Source organism: Bos grunniens, chromosome X (genome assembly GCF_055505025.1).
Source record: "Bos grunniens cultivar Pamir isolate PY7600 chromosome X, Bosgru_T2T1.0, whole genome shotgun sequence".
Classification (NCBI taxonomy): Eukaryota; Metazoa; Chordata; class Mammalia; order Artiodactyla; family Bovidae; genus Bos; species Bos grunniens.
This window is the reverse complement of record NC_141194.1, coordinates 63,271,556-63,287,828: the sequence shown is the minus strand read 5'-3', so window position 1 is coordinate 63,287,828 and position 16,273 is coordinate 63,271,556. Positions and strand designations below refer to the sequence as shown.

General features: G+C 35.9%; 1 protein-coding gene across 1 annotated transcript in view; it reads left to right on the top strand.

The window, feature by feature from the left end:
- Positions 1 to 16,273, top strand: part of TEX11 (testis expressed 11) — a 210,130-nt gene that overhangs the window by 116,743 nt on the left and 77,114 nt on the right. The window contains exon 18 of the mRNA XM_086389929.1: positions 8,403 to 8,505. Coding sequence (XP_086246055.1) covers positions 8,403 to 8,505 — 103 coding nt within the window. The remainder of the gene's footprint in view (positions 1 to 8,402; positions 8,506 to 16,273) is intronic.

Below are 16,273 nucleotides of genomic sequence, written 5' to 3'. Positions count from 1 at the left end.
TAAATACTATTCTAGGCACTGGGGATATAGTAGTGACCAAAGTAGACAAAACTGTCTACCCCTACAGAGTTTATATTCTACTGGAGACACAGACAATGAAAAAATAAATGTTATGGTATATTAAAAAGGTCAACATATTTTCTGTACAGAACCAGATGGTAAATATTTCAGGTTTTCTAGGCCACAGTCTTTCTTGCAAGTACTCAACTTTGCAGTTGTACCATGAAAACATCTGTAGACCAAATGTAAACAAACTGACATGACTTTGTGCTAATAAAACTTTATATTTAGGAACATTAAAATTTGAATTTCATATAACTTTTTGTGTCATAAAGTATTCTTCTTTCGATTTTTTCAACCTTTAAAAAAAGTAAAGCTTAGCTTGATAGATGGTAAACTGGATGTAGCCCAAAGGCCGTAGGTTGCTGATCCCTGTTATATTAGACAGTGATAAGTGCTAGAGAAAACTAAGTAGGAAAGGTTAGTAAATGTTTTAGAGGAGGAATGAAGGGTTGTAATTTTACAGAAGGCCTCAGTGAAAAGGTAGTTTTTGAGTAGAAACCTGAGGAAATGGGGGATCTAGCTATAAAAATCTTAAACAAGAGCATTCCAGACAGAGGAGTAGCAAGTGCAAAGGCTGTGGGGGATGTGGGAGTAGGAGCATATGGGTGGTGTTTGACGAACAGCAGAGAGATTAGTGTGTCTGGAGCTAAGGGAATATTAGGGAAAGTAGGAGATATGATCAAGGAAGTAGCAGGGAAACAGATTTGTAAGAAAGACATTGTATTTTATTGTAAAGATTTATGTCATTAACTCTTGAGATGGAGAACCAGTGAGGGAGTTTGAGGCAGAGGAGTGATAATATCTGACTCGCATTTTAATAAAATCACTCACTCACTGTGTTGAACAGATTGAGCTGGGTGTAAGAGTAGAAGCAGGGGGAAGAGGTAGGATGTTGCTGAAATTATCTAGGCAAGAGATTATGGTGGCATGAACCAGTATGGAGGAAGTGTGAATGGGGAGAAGTGGTCAGATTCTAGATAGAATATGAAAGTGGAGGTGAGAGAATTCTCTGACACACCACATATAGGATAGTAGAAAGTGAAAGTGAAGTTGCTCAGTCATGTCCGACTTTTTGCAGCCCCATGGACTGTAGCCTACCACACTTCTCCATCCATGGGATTTTCCAGGCAAGAGTACTGGAGTGGGTTGACATTTCCTTCTCCAGAGGATCTTCCCAACCCAGGGATCAAACCCAGGTCTCCCACATTGAAGGCAGACGCTTTACCATCTGAGCCACCAGGATAGTAGAGGGAAAGACAAGTTTTTGGCCTCATCATCTACTCCCCTCTTCATGATTTTTATGTCCATGATTCTATAAATTGCTCTTTTGAATATCACTAGTGACCTTTTAAAAAACTTTTTTACCATACCGTGTGGCATGTGGGATTTTGGTTCCCTGACCAGGGATCAAACCTGCATCCCCTGCATTGGAAGCACAGTCTTAACCACTGGACTGCCAGGGAAGTCCCACTAATGACCTTTTAATGATAAAGTATAATGATTTTTTCTCAGTCCTTCTTGTTTTCTGGTCTTTCTAGCACAAAAGAATATAATACTGTCAACTACTTTTTCCCTTCTAGAAACTTTCTCCTTGGCTTCTATAACATACTCTTTTTCATTGAAGTATAATTGATTTACAATGTTGTTAGTTTCTGATTTACAGCAAAGTTATTCAGATATATATATATACACACATATGTATTTTCATATTCTTTTCCATTATTGTTTATTATAAGATACTGAATATAGTTCCCTGTACTGTACGGTAGGGCCTTGTTGTTTGTTTTATATATAGTATTTTGTGTTTGCTAATCCCAAACTTCTATTCTATCCTTCCTCTACCCTCTTTCCTCTTTGGTAACCGTAAGTTTGTTTTCTCTGTGTGATATACTCTCTTAATCCTGTGCTCTGACTCTTCCTTTTCTATTTATGTTACCAGCAGTCTCTTCCCAAATGTTGGATGAGGGCAGGTTCTATGTTTATCTCATTGTCCATTTTATCCTTAACACTGCATGAACATTCTGGGTACATGATAAGTTTTCAGTAAACATTTTAAAATTTATTTTCTTGGTGTTTTATAAGTTTTCAGTAAACATTTGTTGAATTTATTCTTTTATTTCAGTTGTACACTATGCCCTCAGTAATCCCTCAGCTGCTTTCTTAGCTTCAGCTCTCCATTCCCACATCTATATCTCTAACCTTGATCTTTCTCACAGCCCACTTCTACCTTTTTACTGTCCTTGGGTATATACATCTATCTAAGACTGAAATATCACATTCATGGACTCTTTCTTCTCCCTCTATATTTAGTCATGTTCCACATCTGGTCACTTTTACCTCTGCATTACTTTTGCCAACTGTCTCGTCTTCCATCTTTACCTTACTATCCTAGTCCAAGCCTTCGTTACCTCTAAGACAATTGGAATAATCTTATAAATGATTATTATATCTTGCTAAAAATTTTCACTGGCTCACTATAAATAAAGACCAAATTCCTTAAACTTAAGGTCCTCCGTAATCTTTAAATAAAATAATCCTATTTTATTTCCTGTACACATGTACTGTGTTTGTCCCCAACTGAAGTACCTGCTGCTTCCTAACCATACTACATGTTTTTCTGCCTCTGTAACTTTTCCCATGCTTCTGTATTGCAAATTACCTCTTCTGTATATCCCTACCTTTTGAAATAACTTTTTCAAAGCCTGGATTACAATGACAGTCTTAGCTTCCTAAGGAAATTTCTGAGTCTTGGTCTTCCTCTAAGATTTTGTTACACATCTGTTTTTACCTAGGTACTTATGTTATGTCTTCTATTCTAGTTATTTGTATACCTGTTTTGTGTGTGTGCTCAGTCATGTCTGACTCTTTGCAACTCCATGGACTGTAGCCTTCCAGGCTCCTCTGTCCATGGAATTTCCCAGGCAAGAATACTGGAGTGGGTTGCCATCTCTTCCTCCAGGAAATATTCCTGACCCAGGGATCAAACCCACGTCTCCTGCATTACAGACAGATTCTTTACCCTGAAGCACAGGGAAGCCCTATACCTATCTTAGCTCCCTATTAAATTGATACCTCCTCTAAGATAGGGCTATGTCTTTATTTTGTCTGATATCTAGCATAGAGCCTATTGCATAGTAAACACTCATTATATTAAAAAAATAGTCATAGAGACTCCATAAATGCTTGTCAGTTTCCCTGATATAGGAATTCTATTTGTTCATGCTATTTGTGTCCTTCCTACTGTGGATAATTGGAAATTAAAAGTAACCAAATATGTGAATGTCTTGGATTATCAGAAGTGAATGAGGTTATGTTATTTTAAAAATCATCCCATTATTCCTTTCTCTAGCTCAGTTCCTTTCTTTTGACATGAAACATTGAGTCATAGATCATAAATCAATTTGAATGGGTTAAAGAGGTTGGAGAATCTATTTTCTGAACTCTTAGTAGGTTATGTTACAGATTCATCAGTTCATGTATTTGGTGACATCACTCTGAGATAACAATGCTAAATATAGGTAGTTTCTTTAGTTTATTTTTCTAACTTGTAGAAATGTAAATTTTTAATCACCATTATCTATTCAGTATCTCCAGTACATTTTGTGAGGCAATATTAAACTCTGTAGTTTCATAGACATCAAATCTGTCTTTGGGAAATTTGTAGCACCTTAAGCCCAATACCCTAATTTTTTTTTATTTTCGAAGGTGTTAAAGTGTTTGGCTTGTGAAAGTCATAGACTTGAATGGACAGACTTTATATGGGAGAAATGAGCTGGGGTTACAAGTATAGGAGTAATTTATTGCAACTTGATATAATGGAATTTACTGCAAATCATAATAAAACTTTAATATTTGTTAAGAGAGGGATAATGGATTCTTTTGGTGATAGTTTATAAGTTAATAGTCATACACAATTGAGTACTCTTTAACTCAGTACTAAAATTCCATCCTCAGCTTGTATCTGCAGTTTAGATACATGAATGTCATTGTATCACTATAGATTGATAAAACTAAAGCATAATCTCAAAGCGCAGTATGGTCATAAGACTTACAACAGCCCCAAGATGAGACTCTTTATAGAATATTTATAAGACCTAAAATGCAACCAACCATGTCTCATGTGTTGGTTTTATATTGCTTCTGTTTGCTATATGAAATACCAAAAATCATGCCTTTCCATTATAGGAGTGAAAATGAGCTTGTAATCAGCAGAAGTAAACGAATAACATTCACTAGATGGCACTGTGGCCTCTGTACAATAATAACTTATCAGTGATTTTGAAGCAATTTTGTGATTCTTTAGCAGGTATAGCTTTCCCCACAAACGTTTCTGTATGGATGTAAAAGAAAGTTAGCACTTAAGTAACCCTGAGGTAAAGATTAATGTTTACTCATTCTTGGTACAGCCATAATGTAAAAACACTATAATTTAGGTTTTAAGTCAACAAATATTTATTGAAATCTAATCTATGCCTGATAGGCTTCCCAGGTGACACAGTGGTAAAGAATTTACCTGCAATGCAGGAGATGCAAGAGACCCAAGTTCAGTCCCAGAATTCGGAAGATCCCCTGGAGTAGGCAGTGGCAACCCACTCCAGTATTCATGCCTGGATAGTCCCATGAACGAGGAACCTGGTGGGCTACAGTACATAGGGTCTCAAAGAGTCAGACACTACTGAGTGATTGACTGAGTGCGCACGCGTGTGCGTGCGCGCGCACACACACACACACAATCTGTATTGCCTCGTACAAAGAATGTTCAAGTACTGCATAGTTGCACTCATTTCACATGCTAGCAAGGTTATGCTCAACATCCTTCAAGCTAGGTTTCAATAGTATGGGAATGGAGATCTTCAAGATGTACAAACTGGATTTACAAAAGGCAGAGGAATCAGAGATCAAATTGCCAACATCCATTGGATCATAGAAAAAGCAAGGGAATTCCAGGAAAACATGGACTTCTCCTTCATTAACTACACTAAAGCCTTTGACTGTGTGGATCACAATAAACTGGAAAATTCTTAGAGAGATGAGAATACCAGACTACCTTACCTGCCTCTGGAGAAACCCATATGCAGATCAAGAAGCAACTGTTAGAACTGAACATGAAACAACAGACTCATTCAAAATTGGGAGTGGAGTATGTCAAGGCTGTGTATTGTCACCCTGTTTATTTAACTTATATGCAGAGTACCTCATGTGAAATGCTAGGCTGGATGAAGCTCAAGCTGGGATCAAGATTGATGGGAGAAATGTAATAATCTCAGATATGCTGATTACACCACCCTAATGGCCGAAAGTGAAGAGGAACTAAAGAGCCTCTTGATGAGGTTGAAAGAGGAGAATGAAAAAGCAGTCTGAAAACTCAATGTTCAAAAAACTACCCTGTACTTCACCATTTCCTGGAACTTGCTCAAAACTCATGTCCATTGAGTCCGTGATGCCATCCAACTATCTCATCCTCTGTCATCCCCTTCTCCTCCTGCCCTCAATTTTCCCCAGCATCAGGGTCTTTTCAAATGAGTCAGCTCTTCGCATCAGGTAGCCAAAGTATTGGAGTTTCAGCTTCAACATCAGTGCTTCCAATGAACACCCAGGACTGATCTCCTTTAGGATGGGATGGTTGGATCTCCTTGCAGTCCAAGGGACTCTAAAGAGTCTTCTCCAACACCACAGTTCAAAAGCATCAATTCTTTGGTGCTCAGCTTTCTTCACAGTCCAGCTCTCACATCCATACATGACTACTGGAAAAACCATAGCTTTGACTAGACAGACATTTGTTGATAAAGTAATATCTCTGCTTTTTAATATTCTGTCTTGGTTGGTCATAACTTTTCTTCCAAGGAGCAAGCGTCTTTTACTTTCATGGCTGCAGTCAACATCTGCGGTGATTTTGGAGCCCCCCAAAATAAAGTCTGTCACTGTTTCCACTGTTTCCCCATCTATTTGCCATTAACTGATGGGACCAGATGCCATGATCTTAGTTTTCTGAATGCTGAGTTTTAAGCCAACTTTTTCACTCTCCTCCTTCACCTTCATCAAGAGGCTCTTTAGTTCTTTCACTTTCTGCCATAAGGGTGGTGTCATCTGCATCTCTGAGGTTATTTGATGTTTCTCCCGGCAATCTTGATTCCAGCTTGTGCTTCCTTCAGCCCAGCATTTCTCATGATGTACTCTGCATAGAAGTTAAATAAGCAGGATGACAGTATCCAGCCTTGACATACTCCTTTCCCTATCTGGAGCCAGTCTGTTGTTCAATGTCCAGTTCTAACTGTTGCTTCCTGACCTGCATACAGATTTCTCAGGAGGCAGGTAACGTGGTCTGGTATTCCTATCTCTTTCAGAATTTTCCAGAGTTTGTTGTGGTCCACACAGTCAAAGGCTTTGGCATAGTCAACAAAGCAGAAGTGGATGTTTTTCTGTAATTCTCTTGCTTTTTTGATGATCCAACGGATGTTGGCAATTTGATCACTGGTTCCTCTGCCTTTTCTAAAACCAGCTTGAGCATCTGGAAGTTCACGGTTCACATACTGTTGAAGCCTGGCTTGGAGAATTTTGAGCATTACTTTACTAGCGTGTGAGATGAGTGCAATTGTGCAGTAGTTTGAGCATTCTTTGGCATTGCTTTTCTTTGGGATTGGAATGAAAACTGACCTTTTCCAGTCCTGTGGGCACTGCTGAGTTTTCCATATTTGCTGGCATATTGAGTGCAGCACTTTACAGCAACATCTTTTAGAATTTGAAGTAGCTTAACTGGAATTTTGCATCATCTTTTAGAATTTGAAGTTGCTTAACTGGAATTACATCACCTCCACTAGCTTTGTTCACAGTGATGCTTCCTAAGGCCCACTTGATTTCGCATCTAGGTGGGCCTAGATGGGTGTCTGGCTCTAGATGGGTGATCACAACATCATGATTATCTGGGTCATGAAGATCTTTTTTGTACAGTTCTTCTGTGTATTCTTGCCACCTCTTCTTAATATCTTCTGCTTCTGTTAGGTCCCTACCATTTCTGTCCTTTATTGAGCCCATCTTTGCATGAAATGTTCCCTTGGTATCTCTGATTTTCTTGAAGAGATCTCTAGTCTTTCCCATTCTATTGTTTTCCTCTGTTTCTTTGCACTGATCCCTGAGGAAGGCTTTCTTATCTCTCCTTACTATTCTTTGGAACTCTGCATTCAAATGGGTATAGCTTTCCTTCTTTGCCTTTCACTTCTCTTCTATTCACAGCTATTTGTAAGGCTTCCTCAGACAATCGTTTTGCCTTTTGGCATTTGTTTTCCTTGGGGATGGTCACAAACCTCCATCCATGGTTCTTCAGGCACTCTGTCTATCACATCTAATCTTTTGAATCTATTCGTCACTTCCACTGTATAATCATAAGGGATTTGATTTAGGTCATACCTGAATTGTCTAGTGGTTTTCCCTACTTTCTTCAATTTACATCTGAATTTGGCAGTAAGGAATTCATGGTCTGTGCCACAGTCAGCTCCCTGTTTGATATCAATGAAAGATAAATTCGTAGCTTGATATCTTTTGGCCTCCCATATAATATGATTTGGGGCTGTAGATACATGAAAGAGTCTCTTCATATTATACCTTAGGGATTGGTTCTCCCTACCCTGTTTTGTTTCATTCTTCTCAGAACCAAGGTAACTTTTTTTGTAGTCTCCTGAGAATGTGGATAAAAGTGAGTTTACTTCTGATTTACCTTTAGCCTAAGAGTATGGTCCCTTGAGTTTTGATGTCTATTTTCCTGAGCTAGTTTTGCTAAATTAAAGTTAGCATTTGCCTAGGTTTACAAATGCCCACCCGAAAAAGAAAGACGCTGGACTTCTCTCATGGTCCAGTGGTTAAGACTCCATTTTTCCAATGCAGGGATGCGGGTTTGATCCCTAGTTGGCGAACTAAGATCCCGCATGCTGCACAGCATGGCCAATAGATGAATAAATAAATTTTTTCAATGGCTTTAAATCTCCATTTACTTCTTTGGGACCTCACTTTTCCTTAGATATTTCTTGGTAATTGCTTTACTAGTCAGTTGCTTTTGGAATTAAAAAAAAATGTCATGCAATGTTTTTGCTTGTTTTAAGTAGGTTTGACATATAAAATGTGTTTTGTTGGTTTGACATATATAATATGCCCTGTTTTCAGGAGCAGAATTCTTGATTTCTATTGCATTGTGACAGAACAGTTCTTTAAAGATTTTTCTTATGTTCATGACTTTTCATTATGAGTGTCCCTCAGCCAGTGTGACTATATTGATAGTATTAGTATGGTAAGATCTTCCTTATATGTTTTATGAAAACACACTAATATTCCTTTTTTTTTTTTTTCAGGCTAAAGATGCGGTTATCAAAGCTGCACAACGTGATCCTAGAAACATTTTCACTCAGTTTTATATATTCAAGATTTCAATCGTGGAAGGCAACTCTGGCAGAGGTATAAATGTTATATTGTCTATTAACACAAAGAATAATCATCTTTGACCATAAAAGAAAAAAGTAGTCTTTAAGACAATGGAGTTGGGTATATGTATGTATGTATATGTGTATGTGTGTATATATGTATATATATGTGTGTATATATATATATATATGGTAGCTTCCCTATGTAAAGATGATACAACCATACAACAAGAAACTATGGAAGGTTGCATAAAAATAAAAGCAAAAGGTCTACCTACTGAAGGAATAGGAACTAGGCAGATGTCGGATAAGAATTAGGGGGAAGTCTTGTCACTGTAGACTTTTTTATACTTTGTCATTTGAAACAGCCTATTAAAAATTAACCTTAAAAAGCTGGGGGCAGGGAGAAATTATAATTCAGTCAGTTAAGAATTTGTCTTTAGTCTCCAGGATACCTTTTAATTGTTTTCACTTAGCCTGGGAGGTTATCAGTGAGATATTTGGCCCTGAAAATGGAATTTCTCTCCACAAAGTTGACAGTGTTAAAATTGCTAACATGAACCTTATCCCATTAGTGCTTTGTCCTTTCTATTAAGTTAAGCATAGTTTCCTTGCTAGGTGTCTGCACACATGGGTATCTTGACTTGGTTATCGGTTTCCATATGCTGTGATATTATTCCTGCTCAACTCTGGATGACTGAGCAAATCCTGGAGCAATGTGAACTCCAGACTGGTTGCCCTTTGTTAAGGGTACAAGGAGAGAAACTGAGAAACTTGAGTTAATGGGTTCAAACAGAATTTATACTAATCCAGTTAAGCAGCCATTTATGAATACTACTGTATGTGCTGGAGAAGGTGATGGCAGCCCACTCCAGTACTCTTGCCTGGAGAATCCCATGGATGGAGGAGCCTGGTAGGCTGCAGTCCATGGGGTCGCGAAGAGTCAGACACGACTGAGCGACTTCCCTTTCACTTTTCACTTTCATGCATTGGAGAAGGAAATGGCAACCCACTCCAGTGTTCTTGCCTTGAGAATCCCAGGGACAGGGGAGACTTGCAGTGGACTTCATTATTCACTCTAAGAAAAAGATATTTTTTCTTTGAAAAAGAAGTGTTCTAGGGTAGTAAAGTATACCTGTATATTAATTAAGGAATAACAAATTGCAATCAGCTCTTTATCAAGGTTAATATTGCTTTCAATGTCTGTTATTAAGGTTTTTATTAGAGACTTCTGGGCATTTATTTTTCTTGATATATTATGCTGAAGTATAGAAGCACTTGAAACTTTTGTCAGCAGAAGTAGCAAAAAAATAACCCCACAAAACCAGATTTCCAGTTAAACTTTTTCTTTTAACATTCTATTAAAATTATTTTACTTTTTAAGCATAACATAAGCTCAGTCTTTTTATTTCTTCCCCATTTATCTGTGATCATTTTTAGTCATACATACTTACTGAAGATACATACAATAAAATTTATTATTGCCTAGTGTAGGATTTTATGAGATTTATTTATATTAGTAACCGACATGAGTGTATGACATGACAAATTGACAATTGCATACACTCATGTAACCAGCACCATAATCACGATATAGAAGAAAAAATTAACTTCATGCCCCTTTGTTGTCTCTCCTTCCCACTACTTCTAGCCATTCCTACTAATCTCATTTCTCTCTATAATTGTACCTTTTCCAGAATATCATATAAATGAATTCATATAATATGAAGCTTTTTTTCTTTCACTTAGTATAATGCATTTGAAACTCATTCATACTGTTGTGTGTGCCTTTGAAACTCATTCATACTGATATAGTTTGTTCTTTTTTTATTCATGTAGTATTTCATAAGTATGAATGAATTTTATACATTATACATTTGCAATTTATACATTTATCAGTTGAAGGATATTCAAATATTTTCCAGTGTTGATGATTATGAATAAAGGTGGGATAAACATCTATTTACAGATTTTGTGCAATGACAAGATTTCACTTCTCTAGGGTAAATATTGAGGGATATGTTTGCTGGGTCATGTGATAAGTATATGTTTGTTAGAAACTTGCCAAGCTGTTTTCTAAAATGGCTCTACAGTTTTATGCTCTAACTAGCTATATGTTAAAGTTCCAGTTGATCTGCATCCTTATAAGCACTTGGAATTGTCCACTGGAAAATTTAGTCATTCTAATTAGCAGGTTGAGATATCATGATAAGGTTATAATTAGTATTTCCACAATATCTAATATTTGACATCCATACATCTTGTTTGATGGAGTGTTTGTACAAATCTTTTGCCCAGTTTTATATAAGGAGCTTTTATATTCTTACTGAATTTTGAGAGTTCTTTATATATTTTAAATACAAGTTATTTATCAGATATGTGTTTTATACATTTTTTCTTTTTATTTTCTTAGTGTATTTCATGACAAGTTTGATGAAGTCTAATTTATATTTTTTCTTCTTTTATGGATCTTTTTGGTATTGTAACTAAGAAATCTTTACTTAATCCATAATCACAAAAAGTTTTCCCTATGTTTTCTTCAAGAAATTTTGTGGTTTTAGGTTTAAAGTTTATGGTTAGTTCTGTGATCCATTTTGCATTTTTTTGACTTAAGGTATGGATTGAAGTTCCTTTATTGGCACATGGCTACCTAATTATTCCAATTTTATTTATTTATAAGTTCTGTCCTTTCCCAACTGAATTTCCTTTGCACCTTTAATGAAAATCAGCTGTGTATGGGTCCCTTTCTCGACTCTTCATTGTGTTCCACCGATCTATTTATCTTTACACCATTCCCACACTGTCTTGATTAATGTAACTATATAGTAAATTTGAAATCAGGTGGTATTGGTCCTCCAACTTTATTCTTCTCATTCAAATTGTTTGGGTTAAGTCTTTGTACATCTCTGTGAATTTTAGAATCAGTTTTTTCAATTTCTACAAAAGTAAATATTGATTGAGATTCCATTGAATGTAGATATACATCAGTATGGAGAGAATCAACATCTTCCAATCTGTGAAATGGAGTTATATACCTCCATTTGTTTAGCTCTTTAATTTCTCTCAGAGATCTTTTCTATCTTTTATCATATCAGTCTTACTCATCTTTTGTCAGATTTATCCTTAAGTATACTGTATATTTTATGCTATTTCAAATGGCATTTTTTAAAAATCTTGGAGTTTGATTGTTCATTGCTAGTATGTAGAAATACAAATGATTTTTGTATATTGATCTTGTATCCTAAAGATTTCTAAATTCACTTATTGCTTTCAGTAGCTTCCTTGTAGATGTAATGTTATCTACAAATAAAGACAATTTTACTACTTTCTGCCCAATCTGGGTGCAGTTTTTTTCATGTGTTATTGTACTTGTTAGAATCGCTAGCACAGTGTTGAGTAAAATTGGTAAAGAGCAGATATCCTTGACTTTTTCCTGATTTTAGAGGGAAACCATCCAATTTTCAATCATTAAGTATGATGTTAGCTATAGGTTTTTCATAGATACTTTTCATCAGATTGAGGAAGTTCCCTTCTGTTTCCAGTTTCCTAGATGTTTTTAATCAGAAATGGATGTTGAATTTGGTCATGATTTTTTTTACATCTATTGAAATTATCAAGTTAAAAAATTTTATTGGAGTATACTTTAATAGTAATTAAACTAAAGTATTAATGCAATATTGTATTAGTTTCAGGTGTACAACCAAGATAGTCTGTTATACATATACATATGTTGACTCTTTCTTAGATTCTTTACCAATATAGGCCATTTCAGACTATTGAGTAGAGTTTCCTGTTCTATACAGTAGGTCTCTATTAGTTATTGCTTTTATATACAGTAGTGTGTATATGTCAGTACCAATCTTTTGTCTCTCCTTCCCCTTACACCCTAGTAGTCATAAGTTTCTTTTCTACATCTGTAACTCTGTTATTTTGCAGATAAGTTCACCTGTACCCTTTTTAAATTTTTTGTACCCTTTTTTTAGATTCCATATATAGGTGTTATCATATTTGTCTTTCCCTGTCTGGCTTTCTTCACTCAGTATGACAATCCCTAGGTCCATCCGTGTTGCTGCAAGTGGCATTATTTCACTCTTTTTAGTGGCTGAGTAATATTCCGTCATATATTTATACCACATCTTCTTTATCCATTACTCTGTAGATGGGCATTTAGGTCACTTCCATGTCCTGAGTATTGTAAATAATGGTGCAGTGAATGGTCATGTATCTTTTTGAATTACGGTTTTCTCTGGAGAGATACCCAGGAGTGGGATTGCTGGATTATATTGTAGCTCTGTTTTTAATTTTTTAAGGAGCCTCCATACTGTTCTCCATAGTGTCTATACTAGTTTACATTCCCACCAACACTGCAGGAAGATTCCCTTTTCTCCACAGCCTCTCCAACATTTATTGTTTATAAATTTTTTGATGATGGCCCTTCTAACTGGTATGAGGTGCTATCTCATTGTAGTTTTGATATGCATTTCTTTAATAATTAATGATGTTGAGCATCTTTTCATATGCTTTTTGGCCATCTGTATGTCTTCTTTGAAGAAATATCTGTTTAGATCTTCGTCTCCTCTTTGATTGGGTTGTTTTTTGACGTTGAGCTTCATGAGCTGTTTGTGTATTTTTGGAAAGATTAATCCATACTGGCACAAAAACAAATACAGATCAATGGAACAGGATAGAAATTTCAGAGATAAACCCACACACCTAATCTGTTGCAAAGGAGGCAAGAATATACAATGGAGAAAAGACAGTCTCTTAAATAAGTGATGCTGAGAAAACTGGGCAGCTCCATATAAAAGAATGAAATTAGAACACTCCCTAACACCATCTGCAAAACTAAACTCAAAATGGATTAAAGACCTAAATGTATGAGGCCAGATACTATAAAACTATTAGAGGAAAATGTAAGCAGGACACTCCGTGACGCAAATCACAGCAAGATCTTTCTCAATCTACATCCTTGAGTAATGAAAATAAAAGCAAAAATTAACAAATGGGACCGAATCAAACGTAAAAGCTTTTGCACAGTAAAGGAAACCATAACCAAAATGAAAAGTCAACCCTCAGAATGGAAGAAAATATTTGCAAACAAAATGATCAGTTTTTTGACGTTTTTTGTATGGTCAGTTATATTGATTTTCCAACTGTTGAACCAATGCTGCCTTCCTGGAATAAGCTCCACTTGGTCTTGATGTGTTCTTTTTTAAATATAATGTTAGATTGGATTTGCTAATAGTTTGTTTAAGAATATTTGTGGCTGTGTCCATGGTCACAGATATTGGCCTCTGGTTTTCTTTTCCTGTTAGGGTAATGCTTATTGCATAGAATGAATTGGAAAATACACTTCCTTTTTACATCTTCTAGTAGAGTTTTTGTTGCTCAGTTGGTGTTATTTTTTTGTTAAATGTTTGGTAGAGTTCACCAGTGAAGTCATCTGGGGCTGGAATTTTTTTTATGAGAAGGCTTTTAATTATAAACTCAATTTCTTTAATAGATAATAGAATTCTTCAGGTTATCTATTATTTCCTGAGCTTTGGTAGTTTATGTCTTTGAAGAAATTGTGTTTCATCTAAGTTGTTGCAATTATTGGCCTAAAATCATTCATTATGTCATTCATATTATCCTTTTAACATCTGTAAATTCTAAAATGATGTCATATTTCTCATTCTTGATATCTGTAATTAACATCTTCTCTCTTTTCCTGTCAGTGGCTGTAAGCTGATCAGTTTTATTGACCTAAAAGAACTAGCTTTTGGTTTCATTAATTTTTCTCTATTTTTTCTGTTTTCTGTTTCATTTATTAATTTTCTGATCTTTATCACTTCCATTCTTCTACTTACTTTGAGTTTCATTGGCTATTTCTTTTCTAGTTTCCAAAGGTTGAAAGCTGAGGTTATTGATTTAGACCTTTATTCTGGTCTAATATAAACAGTTAATGCTATAAATTACCTTCTAAGTGCTGCCTTAGTGACAATCCACAAATTTTTATATATTGTGTTTTCATTTTAATTCAGTTATATTTTTCAATGTGACTTGACTCCAGTGAAAACCCATGGATTGTTTAGAAGTATGCTATTTATTTTACAAACGTTTGTAGATTTCCAGAGAATTTTTTTCAGATAACTTTTTTATTAATTTAATTTCTGTTTCAGTCTATGATCATAAGTTTGTATGAATCCTTTTAAATATGCTAAGGCTTGTTGTATGGACTAGAGTATTGTCTTTCTTGATAAATGTTCCCTGTATACCTGAGTGGAATGTGTATTTTGCTGATGTAAGGTCAAGTGTTCTATAAATGTCAATCAGGTCAGATAGATTAATACTGTTAAATATCCTATTTATAAATATTCTAAATATTCTAAATATCCTAAATATAAATATTTTCTGTCTACCTGTCCTGTCAATTATTTGAGAGCCTTCATTGAAAACTTTGACTATAATTATGGATTTGTTCATTTCTCCTTGCAGTTCTGTAAGTTTTTCCTTCTGGTACTAGGTGCATAAACATTCAGGATTGTTATGTCATCATAATAAATTGATTCCTTTATCATCATGAAATAACCTTCTGGCACTAAGTCTTTGCTCTGAAATCTGTTTTGTCCATTATTTTTTAAATTAGTTTTTATTGGAGTATAGTTGTTTTAAAGTACTGTGTTAGTTTCTACTGTACTGCAAAGTGAATCAGCTATACATATACACATATCCCCTCCTTTTTGTATTTCCTTTGCATTTAGGTCACCACAGAGCACTGAGTAGAGTTCCCTGAGCTATACAATAGCGTCTCATTGCTTATCTATTGTATACATAGTATCAATAGTGTATGTATGTCAATCCCAAGTTAGATCATTGAAAAAGCAAAAGAGCTACAGAAAAACATCTACTTCTGCTTTATTGACTATGCCAAAGCCTTTGACTGTGTGGACCACAACAAACTCTGGAAAATTCTGAAAGAGATAGGAATACCAGACCACATTACCTGCCTCCTGAGAAATCTGTATGCAGGTCAGGAAGCAACAGTTAGAACTGGACATGGAACAACAGACTGGCTCCAGATAGGGAAAGGAGTATGTCAAGGCTGGATATTGTCACCCTGCTTATTTAACTTATGCAGAGTACATCTTGAGAAACACTGGGCTGGATGAAGCACAAGCTGGAAGCAAGATTGCTGGGAGAAATATCAATAACCTCAGATATGTAGATGACACCACCCTTATGGCAGAAAGCAAAGAAGAACTGAAGAGCCTCTTGATGAAAGTGAAAGAAGAGAGTGAAAAAGTTGGCTTAAAACTCAGCATTCAGAAAACTAAGATCATGGCATCTGGTCCCATCAATTAATGGCAAATAGATGGGGAAACAGTGGAAACAGTGACAGACTTTATTTTGGGGGGCTCCAAAATCACCGCAGATGTTGACTGCAGCCATGAAAGTAAAAGACGCTTGCTCCTAGGAAGAAAAGTTATGACCAACCTAGATAGAATATTAAAAAGCAGAGACATTACTTTGCCAACAAAGGTCCATCTAGTCAAGGCTATGGTCATGTATGGATGTGAGAGTTGGACTTTAAAGAAAGCTGAGTGCCGAAGAATCGATGCTTTTGATCTGTGGTGTTGGAGAAGACTCTTTAGAGTCCCTTGGACTGCAAGGAGATCCAACCAGTCCATCCTAAAGTAAATCAGTCTTGAATATTCATTGGAAGGACTGATGATGAAGCTGAAACTCCAATACTTTGACCACCTGATACAAAGAACTGACTCATTTGAAAAGACCCTGTTGCTGAGAAAGAGTGAAGGCGG